We start from the raw sequence: 19640 nt of genomic DNA, 5'->3' as shown, positions 1-19640 counted from the left end.
TTGATCGAAATATTAATTTATGAGTTTTAGTTTGGAAAGGGACTTAAGAACTTGAGGGGAAATCATGAGGGATTCCATGTTATTCGTCACTTATTCATTTTCACTGAAAGGTTTTGCTTCAGTAAAATGAAACTTTTTTGAACTGAAACATACAGTGGATGTACGGTTTCAACTATAGCAAAGATTTTGAAGTGACCAACGTTGCTTTACGCGCTGAAATGAAAAAATGTATTCGTCTATTTAAAAAAAATGACGTATGGTTTTACTGACAATTAAAGAATCGTTAAATTAGTATTAGCTCGAATGTAAGTATAGTGCGCTCTTCTTTTGCTAAGGCTGCGCGCTGGTGGATGAGAGATTGACAAGGAAGCAAATCTACCAATTCTACTATGGTGACGTGGTAGCCCGCCCATCTCTTTCTCCGAATGGCTAATTTTTACCCCAACCAATCATCATCACACCACATGGCTGAATTATACCAATCCAACAAGGACAGTCAAAAAGTATTAGCCAATCAGAGATGGAGCAGGGTTTGACACGCCTTTACCGTAGTAGGACTCTCATTGAGATTACGAAATACATATCATGTTGTACCCTGACAAGAAAGATGTTCGCAAAGTGGGTTTAAGTAATTCTTGTTAACCTTTTATCGATTTTATCAACAGCGCGTTGTTTCACCATTGTGTTACACTGCGACGTCTGTTGTGAGAGAGCTAGCTTTAGGAGCACTGACGCAAGCGTTAACCTAGCTAGCTTCCTAGCATTTGAATGAAGACTTAACGATAGATTTACGTTTCCGCCGCGTTCGTTTGCACTCAGGATTGTGTCTGTATGGCTCGTAGGAAAGAAGGTGAGTGTGGTATTGATGTCAGAGAAAAGGTCATTTTGTTTGGGAACGATGTTGTTAGAGTAAACAAATACACGTGTCCTGCTATGGGACTAGAACTAAAACATTTTCCCACAATTGTACATGAGGAAATAATTGTTGTTACGCGTCTGTCACAGATTGGATTGACCTTGTATAAAATATTTGCTACTTAATTACTAAATGGTGATTTCTTTTTGTAATTACTAATTAATTGTAACAAAAACATTGACGTTCAAAAGGCCTTTGAGTCACACTACTAGTTGTTCATTTGTTATAACTTTTGAAAGGAGATATTGTTAGCTGTTTGTAATAATCTAAACACTCAAGAATAGTGGAACAAGTTTTTGAATGAATGAATAGAGCACCACACTGCATGCAGCATGGCAGTGCCTTGGTGAAGATCTGTCACTGCTTTGCTTTCATGGCCACTGGGAACCTGCAGTGATTGAGTTTGCTGTTCCAGCAGAGAAAAAAATTTTGCCAAACAAATATGACTGTTCATCTAAAATAGAACAGGGTGAAAAGGCGCTGTGGCGACCCTTATCGGAACAAACCTAACGGAAATTTATCCGATGATCGGAGAACAAAGCATCTCATCATTTGTGAGAAAGCTAAAGCTTGGCCATAATTGGATATTCCAGTAGAGCAGTTTTCCCAAACAGACCTCAAAGTCCACCCAGGAATATTGCAGAACAGGAAGTGTTTTCCATTAGGAATAGGCTAAGATTCCTCAGTAATGTTGCCAAAAGCTGGTATATTAACGATTTAAGCTGTTCTATTTATATTTAGTAATTAGAGCGGTGAAGGACATGTATGAGGACTGTAAGACAGTGGTGAGGTGTGCTGTAGGTGTGACAGAGGAGTTCAAGATGGAGGTGGGACTGCATCAGGGATCAGCTCTGAGTCCCTTCTTGTTCGCTATGGTGATGGACAGGCTGACAGACGAGGTTAGACAGGAATCCCCATGGACCATGATGTTTACAGATGACATTGTGATCTGCAGTGAGAGCAGGGAACAGGTGGAGGAGAAGCTAGAGAGGTGGAGGTTTGTCCTGGAAAGGAGAGGAATGAAGGTTAGCTGCAGTAAGACAGAGTACGTGTGTGTGTGTGTGTGTGTGTGTGTGTGTGTGTGTGTGTGTGTGTGTGTGTGTGTGTGTGTGTGTGTGTGTGTGTGTGTGTGTGTGTGTGTGTGTGTGTGTGTGTGTGTGTGTGTGTGTGTGTGTGTGTGTGTGTGTGTGTGTGTGTGTGTGTGTGTGTGTGTGTGTGTGTGTGTGTGTGAGGGACCCAAGTGGAACAGTGAGGTTACAGGGAGAAGAGATCAAGAAGGTGGAGCTAAAATGAAAGGAAAGGAGTACAAAACTGTGGTGAGACCAGCGATGTTGTTTGGTCTAGAGACAGTGTCACTGAGGAAAAGACAGGAGACAGAGCTGGAGGTAGCAGAGATGAAGATGCTGAGGTTCTCTTTAGGAGTGACCAGGATGGATAGGATCAGGAATGAGTACATCAGAGGGACAGCACATGTTAGAGGTTTTGGAGATAAAGTCAGAGAGACCAGACTGAGATGGTTTGGACATGTCCAGAGGAGAGATAGTGAATATCTTGGTAGAAGGATGCTGAGTTTTGAACTGCCAGGCAGGAGCCCTAGAGGAACACCAAAGAGGAGGTTTATGGATGTAGTGAAAGAGGACATGAAGGTAGTTGGTGTGAGAGAAGAGGATGCAGAAGACGGAGTTAGATGGAGGCAACTGATTTGCTCTTGCGACCCCTGAAGGGAAAAGCTGAAAGGAAAAGAAGTAGATTTATATTTAGTAATTAGCAGCTAATAAATACTATCTTGGCAGTAGACCTAATATACAATGAGTATATTTGCACATAATGCATAACCCAGCTTCTCTTAATTTTTTTGTCATGTTTTAAGCATAAAGTTTAATACTGTGTTTCTTCTAAGAAGCATTATTCCAGTGCTTCTGATTATGTTATTTATTGTGTTTAATGTATTTGTCACAGTATTTCAGTCAAAAGTTCTGCAGAAGCTTTACCCTGCAGCTCAGACATTGGAGGAGCCCAGTTCTCCATGCATTGCAAAAAACCCAGCTAAAAACATCCAGTTGGAAAGAAAACCATCTCAAGACGACATTACCACCGGTAAAATTGCATTCAATTCCCTTTTCTTGGTGCATACAAAAGTAAAACTATGAAAGTATGTGAATCTTTTAAACCTTTTTTTAAGTACCGTAATCTGAGTCTCTTTTTTTTTGCAACATACTAACAGAACAGTCATGCAAAACTGCTGCCATTCTGCTGGGCTTACCACTGAGATTTAGTACCTTCTTTTTATTGACCCTGTCTGCCTCACAGATGCAAGAAAGCAACAGAGAGCAACCAATCCAGAGAGACGGATGTACACAGTCCTGCCTCCTCCTGCAGACTACAAGGCAAATTCAGAGAAATCCATCACGCCTTCCCAGCTAGAAAGCATAAATACTGCACAGGACCCAGCTGGTAAGACGACCATAATCGTACATTTATGTACCTGTGATGTGTACCATAAAGCTGAGAGAGATTTACAGTTATGGGGTTCTCCAGGTTGGCACGCTCTATTATTGAATTCACTCCTCTGGATTGTCTCAGCCAAACACCAGCTAAGAGAAACAAATAGTGGTAATCAGCTATGTTTTTGACCTGAGGAACACGCCCTGCATTGCAGATACTGTGTGATTTTCACATGACCTGTTGAGTGGATTCATTGTTTATCTGTTAAAACTTTTAAAACTTACTCAGAAAATTTCCCCCAAATTGATGCCATCGCTTTTAGGCTGTGAGCTGACCTTCAAACTTAATTGTTCTTGACCCGTGATAAGTCGGCTGGCAAAGATAAGTCACATCTACTACAGTGGATGCTCATCGTTTGTTTATTATATCTCTCTACGTAAGCTGGCGGAATAATCAGACAGTAATATGAGTCCTGGCTCATTACACTTGTCTCCATGCTCGTCATCTTCCTTAATGTACCCCTCCATCAAACTGATAGGCTTCTGCTTTACCTCAATGAAACCTAAGAGGTTTGTTGGCTGTGACAGTTGTGTGTCTCAAGGTGCCCACTGGAATGAATGATGAGGTTAACTTCATTTTGATTAACTGCACTTAAAAAGTGGGATCGTAAGTCATCCAAAAGCTTCTTCCATAATTGATACGCTGCCATAAGGTTCAGTGGGTTAATGATTTATTTTTTTTAACTGTATGAAACACTGTTTCTGGAACACAAACGTGTGCATTGCTGTATGGAAGCTAAACTGCCTTTAAAAAACATTTACTCCCTACTTCAAGCACATCGGAATGCCTTTCATTTCAGTTCCTTTATTGTCCCAATTGTCTGTTTTTAACCCTTATTTTCAAGTGTCCCTCACTTTTTGACTTTCTCAATTAAGCTTAGTTACGACAGGCAGTGGTTGAAATCTAGAAAATGGGACCCCATTCATCACGTCATCAGTAGATAATGTACATTATATTTAAGATAATGATCACAGACATTTATCAGTTGTCAAACCAATGCAGCTGTCTGGTCCGGCTGCAGTTGACAAGTTCAGATTGGGAATCAAATGAAATGGCTGTTTTACCCCGGCATCACTTGAAAACATGAGTACAAGAACAGGTAATCTTCGAACTACGAACAGGATTGGTTTTGAGAGGCTGTTTCTAAGGTGAATTGTTCTTAAGTCATTATTGATTAAATTTGCTGTCTGTAATCACCTTTCGAGGTCATTTAAAATGCCTTCACTAAATAATAATAACAATGCTTTTAATGATCTCCGTAAGCAAATTACTTTTTTCTACTGTAATCACATGCAGGCATATATCATACAGGCCCGTACACACACACACACACAGACACACACACAGACACACACACACACACACACACACACACACACACACACACACACACACACACACACTGTTACAATGTAACTGTTACATCTCTATCTCTGCTGAAGGAATTATATCCTTGGAGGATATACTTTATTTCCCTCAAGTTTGTCAATTTACTCGACCGATAATAAACATCAAATAACATAACATACAGAGTTTAGCATTAGCTTCAGTCAATGCTTCTGGACAGAAACCTAACCTGGGCAACATTGGTTTCGATATCATCTAGCTTCTACAGAGGGACAACCCTGTCTGTTACTTAAAAAAACTCTCCCACCCTGCCTATGAGGGTGTGAGAGTTTTCTTACAGGAAGCCTATAGGCTACATTACGCGTACTAACTTTCAACCTGACCTAAATTGTTGGTAGTCTCAATATTCATAAATGTCCCCATGCACATAAATACATTGTGTGTTTATTTCCTGCTCAGACGTTCACAAAGATGTGATTAATGGACAAAACGCTACAGATAAAGCGTCGATAGGAAAGACAAGTGAAGTCCAACATCATCGGAAACTGTTCACTTAGTCTGATATTTTGACATGACGTGACATCTTATTCTGTGGGGTGTTAACATTATGCTGCTCGGCATGGGTTTTGGCAGAAAGGGGAACTACAGTAGTCTACAAATGCTTGCAAGTGTAATGTTCATATCTTGAGGACTACATGTATTAGAGATCTATACAAGCCTGTTGCTGCTGCCATTATCAACTAGAGACAAATCTGACCTCATTTACAAGACAGAACAGAAGAATAGACAAAAATAACAAGAACTACATGCCACATTACATGTTTATTATCCTAAAATCCTTGACAGTAGTGTGGGTAAAAACATATAGATAGTTGTTTTTACAGTTTTTTTCAGTCGCTAAAAGCGTTTGTCCAAACACCAGTCACATTTTCCGAACTCTTAACACAGACTCACACCTTGAAAGCACAATTGACCAAATGCTTAATTTTCTTCCCAAAAACACATCTTGTTAAATAAACACTAATTCTTCATTTCAAAATAGAACACTTCTTTGTCTGCACACACACTTTACCAAAACACTAGACATTCGACTCATAATGAAATCACTGTGTCAAACAATAATGCTTCTTTTCACATCATAAAGTACATGCAGTCAATCAAAGTACACCAGGTTTCAAAATACTAGTTATTGTACACATTACAAAAGTTGCATAGACTTTCATGTTTCAATTTTGCTGGTATTTGCCTGCAAAATGTACACACAATTTTTTGGTTGGGAGCTTTATGTCCACATGAAATGTTCACATTTAAAAGCATTCTAGTGAAGAGCAAATCAGTTTTTTTCCTTCACAGTTTATTACAGGAGGTACAGTAAAAATACTGTTTACAAAATGATAGACCAGAAAAAGCTTACAGTGAACAAAATATTCATGAAAAAACACAAGAGCGTTCTGAACAACAAAAAACAACGACAGCAAAAAGCTCAGGGGGGGACGGGGGGCTTACGTAAAAAAACACAAAATTACTGTCTCTAATCTCTACGATCTTTGATATCATCCAAGGCGATGTGCCTGGGATGGAACCGATTGGCATGCCGGATCCACCCTTGGCAATGATTAGCTGTGTGTCAATGGGGGGGCAATGACTCAGTAGTAGAGCAGGTCTTCCAATGTTCCAAGATCGGTGGTTCGATTCCCACTCTCGCCCAAAAATAACCGGAGTGTGAGCTGACAGTGGGAGGTGTCAGCTCACCTCTGGAGCTCTGCCAAGGCACCATTGAGCAAGGTGCCGTCATCCTTAGAAGTTGCTCATTTGGGCGCACCGTAAATGAGTGGCCCGACACTCTACCTCCCCTTGCATGCATACAGGACCCGTGTGTGTGTGTGTGTGTGTGTGTGTGTGTGTGTGTGTGTGTGTGTGTGTGTGTGTGTGTGTGTGTGTGTGTGTGTGTGTGTGTGTGTGTGTGTGTGTGTGTGTGTGTGTGTGTGTGTGTGTGTGTGTGTGTTCAAGGCCTGTACACACTTATATATACACTTATGAATTACTAACACTAGAGTGTGCCACTAATTTCCCTTTGGGGATTAATTGAGTATATAAAAGAAAAAAAAGAAGAACTTAAAAAATATATATATTCAATTTTTTGTTTATCAGCTGCGATATATTGTTTTTGAACTGATATCATTGCAGAAGCAGATGTTTTTATACTGTATCTAAAGTTTGGAATATTGTTGTTGCTATTGTGGGATGTTGTGTGTTAACATCAGAAAATAATACAAAAATAATCCACTATTTTGTTGGGAGGTATAGTTTGTCTGCTAAGAAAATGAAAGCATTTTGGTAATATGTTCATTGACTGCATATTGTGTGAAAGCAACATTAAATGTGTGAATGGTATGGCCACAAAAGACCGATGCTGTGCTAATTGTGTTTAGAGTTTTGAAAATGTGACTGCTGTTTGGACAAACCCTTGTTAGCGACTGTAAAAAACTGTATTAAGTGTAAGTTCAAAGGTCCAATCACATTCATTTTCATCAATTTACCGGTAATCATAATCAGACATTCCAATAACTAACATTTTTTGATACAAAGATACAGAACATTTTGTAGCCTTCTTTCATTTACTGCCTTTGCATGCAAAGCATTCTGGGATTTTCTTTCACTCATTGTACCTCTCTGATTTGAGTCTGCATCTAAAAACACTTTTGGAGGGTAAGATGACCCGAACCCCTCCATCCCCTGGAGAAACGAGACATATTAGTCGACATGGGAACATATTGTACATAACAATGGGATAGAGGCAAGTGCTCACCCTGGGGGGGGGGGGCTGTGTGTTGCACATGTTGATGTGAAATAAATGCATTTAGGTTTGAAGGGATTCCATTTTCCTTTTCTAAGTAATGCAATAACACCATAAATTATATGTATTTGACTCATCCTATGACAGCCTCAAACAACACAATGTGTTCAAGGTTAATTTTCACTTACTGTTTAATTAAAGCAATCATAGTACTGTACACTCCCAGTTTGTCATCACAATATTCCTGTTGAGCGGCAGCTTGTCTCCATTCATGTTCTCACCTGCATTCTGCCTACAATTGTAAAATGTCCACTTATAAAACAGCAACAGTCATTTTTCTTTGACCTTTCAATGTGCTTAAGTTTTTAAAGAGTAGGGAGGCCTGACAAAGTGGAGAGGAAGGGGTTTTATTTTTTACTATAAACACAGTGAAAAACAGGAGAAGAGATCGAATGAAAGCTGAAACTGATCTGAAATACTCAGTGGCGGGCCGTGCATTTCACACCTACGCCTTCAAATGATGTTCTCAGTCAAACGTGAATAATACATCCCATAATACTGTAAGCGGCTCCCACCGCTGGCACCAATGTAGCATTCAGGACTGAGGTGTTTGTAATGTCTCTCAAACGGGACAAAAAGTATCACTTCTGAAGAGGCGTCACCCCTACTCCTTTTATCGTCGCTATCTCAGAAGAACCCGCGGCCACACCTTTATAGGCGTAGGCGTCACACAACTACGTCACAGAACAAAACCAACTGAAATGACCATCATTTATGACACCACAGCTAGAGAAACGAAATATAGACAAATACTAACACACTACTAGATGTTGCATCACCTCTATCATGTATAAAACAGGCTATTTTACAGCGGGGACACAAGTCTCTTTGTGTATTCTCACTACAATCACAAAGATGTGCAATTCCGCCACATTATTTACACACACTGCAGAACAGCAAGATTTTTTTTTTACTTTTTACTATATTTATCATTTTATTTCACTGTAATTGATTTGATTTAAATGAAATTAAATTACAAGAACATTAAATGTGAAAACTTAAAATGCTTGTACTCACCGAAACAGCTGTTGAAACGGCTTATATAAACACAAAATTAATTCTTCTTTCTTTTCTCAAGATCACTCCGTTGGCTAGAACAGGTTAGCTCGTTTAGGTTAGCTGGTGCTGGTTAGCTAGAACAGGTTAGCTCATTTAGGTTAGCTGGTGCTGGTTAGCTAGAACAGGTTAGCTCTTTCAGGGATTGGACCCTCATCTCACAAGAGTTTCTCTTCAAATGTGTGTCTACATAGCGCCGCCTTCTCAGAGTGAGTATCCAATCACAGGACGCGTAAATGTCAGGACAACGTAGGCTAGCTAGCAGGTCCTAGAACACCAACTCGTGATCTGATTGGCTATCACATCTGTCAATTAACTATATGTTCCCATTCACTCACAGTGCAGGGAGACCTGCATTCTAGACTCTGAAGGGTATGGGCTGATGTCATTGAACCTAGCAACACAAGCTAGCTGAATTCTGATTGGATAAAACCCCTCTAACCAAAAAATAGAACATTGACCCAGTGTTGGCCTATGTCATATTATATCCAAATGTATAATTATATACAGTATTTATACATATACTTGAATATGTTTATTTAAGGAAAATGCATTAAAATATAATTAACTTTCATCATAAATATTATCATGATTTCTGGTTATGTTAGACCAGCAGAGAGGGCCTTGCTGGCCCTGACCGTCCACCACTGGAAATACTAGTTTCCATAAGGCAGAAATATCTTGTAACTGTCTTTACCTGTATGATTAATGAAAATTTAACCTGCAATGGAGCAAAGAAATTATAAATTGTCACGAGAAGTGTGAGAGCATGAGAATTGCATATCCTGAGATTAAAAAAAAAAAGATATCCCTACTAAAAGACGCAAACAACATCATTTGTGCAGTTTATCTTGTTTGTGAGGCAAAGATTTGATAAGTTTCTTTTCACTTATCAAGCACAGCAGCTCATTTCTCTGATCAGAATGTCTCTCTAATCAGTGGGATAATCTGCACTGATGATTGGAAGGAAATAAACTCAGTAAATAATGAAACAATATGGGATATCACTGTGATCCAGAAACTTGTTCTTCACGCTGTTTGGAAGTTAAACTGTCTCACCTGTGATATGTAACACAAAATCAATTATTTTATCGGTGTGAACAGCAGAAGGTGACTGTTTCTGTTCTGGTCGTGGGTGCTTCTACATGAGTAGATATAAATGTTTTAAAACTAACCTGATTATATCATTGTTACCTACAGAGGAGAGCAGCCATGATGCCAGTGAAGAACTAGAACAAGATAAGGAGGAAGGCGAACAGAAAAGAAAACGTAGAAAAAGGAAAAGGAAATCAACCCTTCCTCAAGACGCTTGGAAAAATGGAGCCGGTGTTCTAAATGAGTCCTGCACAGATCAGATGTCTGAGGGACGAGAGCACATTAGCAGGAACAAAAAGCGAAAGCTGAAGAAGAAACGTCACAAAGAAAAGCTGTTGTCCATGGGGCTGATGCCCCGGGCCTCCGCACTGGAGTTCACTTACAGGAAGGACAAGGAGGAGGAGGAACAGGTTGAGGAGGCCAGAGCAGCTGAGGTGTCGGACTTCCTCAGGACAACACTGGAAATCTACAAGTCAGAGTGTAAGTTTTGAACAGAACAATTCCAAGACCGACTGCTAAATGATTGATTCATTCTCAGGAAACAAAGCTGACAAAAAGCCCAATTCTTGGGTAATGGAAGCATTTTTGACCTGCGGTAAATTCAGCCCCTGGAAAGCTAGTGCCTCATTCAGTCGCTGTGTTTTTAATGAAGGATTTGAACTTGTCAACAGACACAAGTTCATTAAGCTGCAGTGCGCTGAAGATTAGGCCATGACCAGCGTGCAACCTAAGTGAAAAGCTCCCCAGTACTTGGTAGAGCAGGACTAAAAATAAATAGGAAGCCTGTACAGGTGTGAATGTGCCAATTAAATAGAAGAGTGACTTAGTCTTAATAAAATACATGTGTTAACTCCCTGATTATTTAAAACAATTCATAAAAAGGTTCTTATTTTTCTGTCATCTCCATTTAGACTCAACAAATATGAATAAAATACTAAATTATGTTGAATCCTTAGTTTAAAGACCTCCTCTTCCTAGATAGATAGACAGACTGATGTACTGTATTCGATTTATCCTAAACTGGGAAATTCTTCTGTGCTCCCCTAGCCACGTTGCATCCGTACCGGCCTTGCCTCCTCTCGGGGACAATGGATGACCTCCTGAGCAGTATAACCAGCAAGCCCCCCTCCGTCCTTCAGCAGCTTCACCATCTGAAGGCTTTTGTCCAGCGGAGAGAGACCGACAAACTGGAGAAGGCTCTGAAGGAGCTCAGCGATACGTCTTCGATGCCAGCAGGTCCGTGTTCAGTCAGACAAACATGATGAAGTCTTTGCTTCTCCATGCCAGATGGTTTCATGCCCGATCCTGTCCACACCAGCCTCGTCTTGCCGGGACATGTCCCAGATGCTTCACTCACCTGTCCCTGCAAGTTCATGCATGCCTTACTTGCCTTCTCTACTGCAGTGATCTTTATGGTTGTCCTAACCCAGGTACACTCAGGCAACATCCTCACTTCACCAACATGTTTCAACTTGTTCATCTTGCCTTTGTCAACAGCAAAGCACCTCCTGAGTCCTCTGACGTGTCTTCACCTGTGCTCGTTTGTGTTTGTGCATTTGTATTGTTAGCTTTCTGGCTAAATAAATGCTCAGCAGGGATTTGGCGGCTTCTGTGTGCACAAGTTTATGTGTGCGTGACAAAGAGAGGGGGAGAAAGCAGCCAAGAGATTCAGGCCACTGCATGTAGATGGCACAGGGTGACTACTCGGCCATGTCGACACGAAAACACCATGTCACAACTAGTGAATGTCATTTCATGCTATAGTTGTAACTGTCCTTTCTACGCTCAGCTGCCAAAAAGCTTTTCCAATACCCTCCTCACAAAATACAAACTCCAATCGCAGTCTGAAATCCTGTTGTTTTTCAAAGCAGCTCCACCAGCAGGTGGTGTCAGAACAGAATTCTTTGTGAATTAACCTTTGTTTACTCCACACAACCTGTTTGTTTGTGTTCATGTCAAACAAGAACCACTGACATTCTTTACCATATTTGACGTGACATTTATACCAGCTTTAAAATGTAAGTGTTTTCAGTTGACCGGCGATTTTTTTTCACAATTGCCGATAATACGATCTTTTCGCGTTACTGCATTTTTTTTTCCCAGGGGTGGGGGCTTCTTTGTCCTTGGACCCATATCTTCTAATTAAAGTTTTCGAAGTGAGTTCACCAAAGCGTACCTCACTCCATCACTCTGCCCCTGCAATGGCAATCAATCAAGTAGCAGAGCCGGACTGAAGCAGATTTCGTCTGATTACGCTGTACTGCACCAGCTCCACTATCCCCCTTTACACCAGTCGTTTTGCTCTGTGAATCAATACAGCAAAATGATATTTGACATTCAAAAAGTAAATAAAAGATTGTTGCTGATTTGAAGCACATGGGTTGGAATTAATGTGGACAGGCATTTAGCTAAGAGCTGGACTGGAATGCTGGCTGGGGATTATTATGCAGAAAATACCAAAGCAAATATCTGTCTGGTGAAGACACTGCCTGTTCCTCTGGTGTTGTGTTGTGAGCAGCCGACTCAGCTGTAACTAAAATTATTCTCTCGTTTATTTTTCAGAAGAAGCCACTGCAGTTGTGTCACTGTTCAGATACTGGATCACAGACATTCTTCCCACGCAGAAGGACAATGAAATGGAGCTTTCAACGATGGACCCATGACACTGTCAGTCGTACTGAAACACAGACTCTCCTGAAGGATTGTTTCTGTTCTGCTTCTAACTTAAGAAGAGAATGCTTGGTGCCTCATACAGTGGATTTGACTTTACATGATACGAACTTAAATGGTTGATGTAATGAATAAATTCTTTTTTTTCATGAGAAGGAGAAAAGAAACTGGCTAATCTTTACTTTGCCAAATCTTCCCACCAACTAGTTTGAAGTTTTCAGTATCTCCTGGAGTTGTTTTCACCTCCCTGTTTCTTTTAGGTACTTCAAATCAATCAAACATTTTAGTGTTGCTGACGTAACACTCGCCCTCCTTATCTGACCTCCTAATTGCCGGGGAATGAAATGTCAGCTCGGCAGGAGCTCCAGTGTTGTTTGCAGATGTTATGACATTTAGACCCGACCGGTTAACCTAATAGCTCCTCATTTATCTACAGAATTCTAAATGCCACTTCAAAGTTGCTGTTTCATCCAAACACATTGAATAAATGGATGTTTTCGTAACATTTTTAATAGCGTCTCCCCAGATTCATTATGGGACTCGGAAACAGAAAACAGTGAGTTGTCTCATCACCTGATCCCCGCTGGTTGCCCTTATCTAACTACGCTCAACATAGCAACATGATTTGTTGTTCACAGACTTTGGAACTGGTATCATCCAAGGAGTCAATAGCTTAACCTTCCACATAACCATGCCTGTCTACAGCTGAGCTAATCTATTCTAATACATTTACCCATTGCTCAATGCCAGAAGACGAGTTCAGGAAGAGGCCAGAGAATTATCTCAGCTGGAAATGACTGTTGTGATAATGTCTGTCACGTAGCAGTTTCACAGGACCTGTTGTCTTGCTCCTGAAGACACCAGCAGGTCCTGCTGCACATTGTAACGGTTGCAAACTGCAACACTTATCGCAGCGGGTGCCATCTGTGGCCCCACTTCATTGATTGGAACACCAGGTGCTACATCTGATGGAAACTAATGGGCTCATCCTGCAGATATTAGCCAGAAGAGACAATAGTACAAAGACCGCCTTTCCTGACATTTATGCAGCAGAACAAGGGTGACCATTAGTGTGGTTAGTGCTCATTTTAGCCAGCTAGTTGCTCACTATCATTTTTATCTACATTAAATATCTGAAGTGGTGGAATGATTGTCATGACATTTGGTACCCAAGGTCTGTTAATGACGGACTGGAGGTGATTCCCTGACATTCTCACAGTGCCAATGTTTTTACATTTCCAGTGGTTTATCTCACCTGGTCAAACCCTCACAGCATCTGTCACCCATTCATATATTCAGTCCTGACAAAATAGTGAATGCAGTCCCATGATGTTGGTTTGAAGACTCTTGACTGTAAGAAGATAGGTATTCCTTACATCTGCAGAAAATTATGAGCTGCCTTATCAGTTTCAGGTTGTTGTGTAGCTGTTCAGCTCTCATTGCTCTCATCGCAGATTTTTTCAGAAGCCACATTATATTGTTTTTGGGGTAACCCAACATTAACAACCTGCTCAGCGCCACGTGACATGCAATTATCTAGATGATGGGCCTGATTGAGCATTTATTGCCAAAAATTCCAGATGTGTCTCCCAGGAAACAGTAAATATTTTACCATTGTGTGGTTTCACCAGACACCCATAAAACAAACTGAGCTGAAAATGAGATTGAGTTTTAGATCTAACCATTAGTTTGGTTTTAACCAGATCGCTGCTAATCTAACAGCGTCCCGTCGCCTCATCCATAATGTTCATTTACTTATAGCTCATAATTTCATGCTAGCATGCTTGTACATGGTTAACATCACTCCTTTGAAATTTGAGCATGTTAACTTTGTCAACTATATTGTGTGCTAAATTTAACATCTACATCTAAATTCTAAAGGAGTGTATGTTTTTTATGCCCAGGAAGGTATCACGCTTTTCAGTCACATTGTGACCTTGCAGTATTAAAACAGTTTGATATTATTCATGGAAGCAGAATTTGGTCCTATTACCAGAGATGTGAAGGTCACTAAAGAGAATTCATCTCCAGCAATAGAGATGTTATCAGCACAGCCACCTCATTATAAGACCCCAACCTGGGTTGAAGACCCTGAGGCCAAGATGGATATTAAAGTTTAAAGTATGTTGATGGCAAAATAGGAGGAGCCGCTCTCCACATCAACAGGAAAATAACCCAGTCTACAGGTCGAAAGGAATTCAGATGATTTGAGCTTTCTGTATAAAGTTAAGGGTAAGGGCAATAATGAAGTAATAAAAATAATTGACATTTAGTTCACATTACCTTGGTTTTTTTATTTCATCATTCAAATTTTCTTTTTTTACAGTAATACACTGTTCTTTGTGCGAGGTAATTACATTGTTATTAAACACTGATGTTAGGAATGGTAAATGTTTTTTAGAGTGACCTGATCTTACACTCCTGCTGTGTGTGGCACTTCTACATGCCAGCTCCTCTAATCTCCTTAGACTCACCACCTGCAGACTGTCCGTTATGTAAGGACGGGATGGAGACATTATAAGGGGCAGGCTGCATCAGGTAGCTCCACACAGGTTATTCAAGCACAGACCGGGCGGGCCTCTCTCTGTCAGTGGGTTTCCTGTCTTGGGAGTCCAGGAAGAGGAGAGAGCCAAGCAATACCTGGCCTCTAACGTATTCTTGATTAAAGAGAGAGACCACCGCAGAGAGCTCCAGAATGTTTTATAGACTCCCAAGACTGACTCCAGGCTACATCAGGCTGCTCCAGGTGAGTGTAAGTGGCTTGGATGGGTTAGCAAGGTTTAGGTATTAGAATTATTTTTATTGACTAATTATCTGTATTTAGGCATTGAATCTGGTTTTTAACACAATGAGCAGAGCTAAGACCAAAGTCGGAACATATGGCATATAGTGTATAAATATAATGGCCAACAGCATAAAAATTGTTGTGGTCAGTAGTTTGTAAAGAATGTAAACTCCACATACAAAAATATATTGTATGTAACATTAATATATACTGTATATACTTACATTGGCAGTGAAAATACATGGTAACATATACTTTTTAAAAGCAAGATGTTTGGGTATTAAATGTTTATTGAAACTGTATGGCCATGAAATAAAAAAAGTTTTTTTGTCATTGTGCACATTCCTGAAATAAAGTGACTGCATTAAAGTGAACTTTAATGCATCATTATAACTGTGTGTGACACTTAGACTCAGGTGGATTCCGTAGATACAGAATGATTTCATCTGCTCTGATTTTTACTCTTGGATGCCGTGACATTGAAGCTCTTTGTACTTAAGAGTAGAAGCAATGCAAAAATCATCAATGTTCTTCCATTTTATAGTGAACTTCACTCTATACTTTGTCTTCAGATTCTCCTGATGGAGGACCTTTAGGCAGAGACATAAAGCCACCTCTCAACATCTTGGATTTGAAGTGTAGATTACACAGTGCTTGACCTGCTCTGTGCCCGTTGACGTTCCATGAGCAGAAGACGGTGGCAGATGAAATAATACTGACGTCCTGATAGCAGCCATTGATGTAACAAAGTGTCTTCAAAGCACTGGTTTTATTGGTCCGTGCAGAGATTCACAAACAGAGACGCTGCATTCACCAAGTCGGTTCCAATGAGCCTCACGCTGCCGTTCTGCAGCCATTCTATCTGACAAGAGTCTCAACAAATGATGAAATGCTATCATATTATGTGGTATAAACACCATTCAGGTCTCTGTTCCAGCAATTATAAGATGCCTTTTGTTTTGGCTCACAAAACACAATCAGCTTTCACAGGGGCATTTGCCATAAACAGTGGTGAAGCCTGTGACAGTCCATTGCACCGTAAATGGAATTGGGAATTGGATGATTTGCTACAGGAATGGCTTCTTAACTGTCTGTGACACAGCTACATTAGAAACCAAGAAGTTTCTATTATTTGCTGCTCTGTGCTCTCTATAATTGTCAAGGGCCCACGGTGGAAATTGCCCTTGTTGCAAAATAGACAAGCCTACTTGTTTTTCAAAAGAGACAGACAGTGATTTGGCAAATGAGAAAAGATGAGCTTTTAATCCCTGTGGGATTGGTGAAAAGGTTGAATGGGATGGGGGCTGAGGTGAGAATTTTGAAAGAAAATCATTTGATGCATTCAATAGTTTGGTAGAATGTGGTACAAAGGCCTAAAAATGATCTTGTTGGGCTGCTTTAACAACCTTATATATATGTTTTTCATACACAATGCCTCCAACATCTAACTCTCCTTTGATCACATTTCATTCTCCGTCTCTGCTCCATCAGACCCAGGCCTACCATAACATTTCTGTGACCCCTCCAGCGGAGAAGACCATGCCAGGTATGGCTATGCTGCTGGGGGTCGTGGGGGTAGGAATGTGCAGCTACAGCTCCAGGCAGTTGGCTCTCCACCATCGGCCCTCTGCTCGTGTGCTGCAGCTGGTTGGCACACACACCGATTCCAGCCTGTTGGGGACTGGAACCCAGAAGACCCCTTTCATGGATGTTAATCGCTGGGTTGGCACCGGCCAGGAGATCCCACCTCTCTCCTTTGTGGGGAACAGAGTTCCATAAAATGAATCTGTGATGCTAGATTGGATATAGAGCAGTCAACATCATAGGTTGGGTTCCAGTAATTACACTTGTGCATTTCTCTGATTGTAGCTATGCTGGCCCACTGAACCGTGCGGCCCATGTGCTCTCTGGTGATGTGTAAGTGTGGTTATCTGACCTCAACATTGATGCTGACACTAAACTGGATGTCTTATAGTAATGATGAAATCTGTGAGTAGCTCAACACATATCACAATAGACTACAGGATTGTATCAGTTGGCCAGAAAGTGTGCTGCATGAAAAAATAATGCTGCTGGAACATCCCAAATGAACATTTAGAGGAACAAACATGTTTAATCTGGAGTCAATCGGCATCTTTTTGTGGAATGGCATGAAATGAACTAATGCTTGGCAGTGCTCTTCTATGCACAGATGGTTTAAAACCCTCTCACATACCCAACTTACCCATCTTCCTTTATTCTCCCTAGCCAGCTAGCCATGTGCAATAGATTTAACAGCGCATGGCTTCAGCCGATATTCATTGAGAAGGAGCAGGTGCCACCTGTCAAAAAAGCTCTGCCGTTTGCTGGCCTGGCTGGGCAATGGCTGTCACTCAAACGGCAGCAGCAGAAGACACAGGCTGGCTTTGAGGATGAATAGGTGAAACAGGACACATGTTCAGACAAGTTAAGTTCTCTGAGGGTTTAGTCACAGTGGTGAAAAAATATATCAATGAGACAAGGCAGATGGAAGGATCAAAAATGCTTTTAGCAGAAGAGAGAGTGTTCAACATCGAAATCTCAGTCAAACAACACAAATGCGCCTTGGTGGATTAGGAATTTGTAGCTGAGACACTGTGGGTGGCAGAGGGACAAGGTAGAATGGCGATTCCTCTTTGGTAAGTCTGTGTCCTCAGTGGGGATTACCTCAGGTGGAAATCATTCCTGGCATACACAGTTATTCACCTAATCTGGTATTAGAGACAAGAAACTGTGGCGTGCAGACAGTCTCGATGCATCTTTGCACCATTCCCCCTGCAGGGTCCGCCATTCACGCCACTGTGAGTTATGCATATGCAGTGTATGGTGTCGCTGTTTGCACCTAAATGTAGCAGTGGAAAGTGACATGATTTGGTGAGACACTGAGTGTGGTTGAGAATGTGTGCTGTGCCTTATGGATAGCACAGAGTCACACTGTCTTCATCTGTAATGCCTCTATGAGTGAAACGCCACCGAGAATAATGTGCCACTCAAGTGGCAAGAAGAAATTTCACATCCCCGCAAGCAGGGGCCAGACAGAGGAAATATTCTGGGAAGATTTGAAAAAGCTGTGTATTTATGCTTCAAGGTCAGCCAGACCCTGCAATCTGGTTTTCCATTGCTTGTCTCTTTGCCAAATTGAATCAGGAGGTAGTTATTGCAGGACTTCTTCTTTTTTTTTTTTTTCTCAAAACACTCCAATGCAGTAGGTCTACAACAAATTGGTCATAATACACTCAGCAGAGGAAGAGTAATGGTTCCATCAAACACTGAACAATTGGTCACCCTGCTCCATACAGACCAACACCCATAAAACAATTGTATAATTGAGTTGCAGTCATTCATACCTGGGGAGAATAAAGTGCAACTGGGGGTAATAAACCTATGTTTTCATACTGATATCACACTGAATGTTACAGTCATATTCAGACCTTACACATTCATGTGTGTGAAATCAATACAGGTTGGGGTGGAGGTTGTGTAAGGCACCCGGCTGGTTTGATGGATTCTCTCCATACTGCATAGCGATCACAGAGCACTATGGAAACCTCATGATCTCAATCAGACTGAAATTTGCTCCTCACTGCAGAAAACTTCCTACTCTTAATGGTTATTGAAGGAGGACTGCAAGGATGTTGGCATGTCTGAAAAGAACATAAAACATATTTATTTTATATAATAAATTACAGGAAATGTTTGAAAGCACTATAATCAACTGTTCACTCGGGTTCATCACACATCTATTTATTTCAGCCTGAAAACAAGAAAGAATTTCAGCTCAGTTGCCCATTAATGGAGAGATTTGTTCTGTTCGCAGCATAATTAATATTTAATGAAAAGATATTTGAAAGAGACTTATGAAATAAAAGCATTCTGTAAACATGGTGCTCTGCTCTTACTGTGATTGGTTGGATTGCTCTTGTATCACAATCATGTGCTCACACTGTGCCTTTTCTACCTGGACATTGTGTTTTCAGTCCAAGCGCAATTCATGTTGTTTTGAGATGAGTAGTTTGCAGCTTTGCGACAGGAACAATTCAGCCACAGAGATATAAAGGTCAAACCTCCTCAGTGACTCAATAACCTCGTTTAATGAATGACGTTTCTTACTAAAGTAAATAATTACTCATCTACATTCAGATAGACAAAAATGTTCCAATCGATTATTAACTTTGGAATTGATTATGTATAGGATTGTTGTTAGCTGGGGATATTTTGGACCTCCGAGGCCCCGCCCAACATACACCTATTTCACGTCTTAAATTCTATGGTAACATTTACCAATAATTAACTGAGATATACTGGTGAAATGATGTCACTGGAGATGATTAATCCTAAGGTAATTTGCAGATCCTGGTAAGGATGCTGCAGACATAAAATAGGCTATTTAG

The 19640-nt window shown here is 40.7% G+C and overlaps 1 protein-coding gene across 3 annotated transcripts; it reads left to right on the top strand.

The window, feature by feature from the left end:
• The first annotated feature begins 567 nt into the window (after positions 1-567).
• On the top strand, positions 568-12902 carry erich1 (glutamate rich 1). Of its 3 annotated transcripts, XM_068339106.1 has the most exons (7): positions 568-850; positions 2876-3013; positions 3227-3370; positions 9882-10256; positions 10824-11012; positions 11095-11206; positions 12339-12902. In XM_068339106.1, the coding sequence occupies exons 1-6, from the start codon at positions 832-834 to the stop codon at positions 11181-11183; spliced, it is 954 nt and encodes a 317-aa protein (XP_068195207.1). In that variant the 5' UTR covers positions 568-831; the 3' UTR covers positions 11184-11206; positions 12339-12902. The 3 variants fall into 3 exon arrangements, 2 of the variants coding, with proteins under 2 accessions (XP_068195207.1, XP_068195206.1); XR_011038589.1 differs by having other exon boundaries at positions 10824-11141; XM_068339105.1 differs by lacking the exon at positions 11095-11206.
• Positions 12903-19640: the final 6738 nt, after the last annotated feature.

This window comes from Antennarius striatus, chromosome 17 (assembly GCF_040054535.1).
Source record: "Antennarius striatus isolate MH-2024 chromosome 17, ASM4005453v1, whole genome shotgun sequence".
Taxonomy (NCBI): domain Eukaryota; kingdom Metazoa; phylum Chordata; class Actinopteri; order Lophiiformes; family Antennariidae; genus Antennarius; species Antennarius striatus.
The sequence above is the reverse complement of the archived record's forward strand: the minus strand, read 5'-3'. Positions and strand labels throughout refer to the sequence as shown.

Bases quoted from the DNA above. Each gene is read 5' to 3' on its own strand.
- erich1 (XM_068339105.1), top strand. The intron at 3,371-9,881 runs GTAAGACGACCA...TGTTACCTACAG, and splicing joins TACTGCACAGGACCCAGCTG to AGGAGAGCAGCCATGATGCC. The intron at 10,257-10,823 runs GTAAGTTTTGAA...GTGCTCCCCTAG, and splicing joins GGAAATCTACAAGTCAGAGT to CCACGTTGCATCCGTACCGG.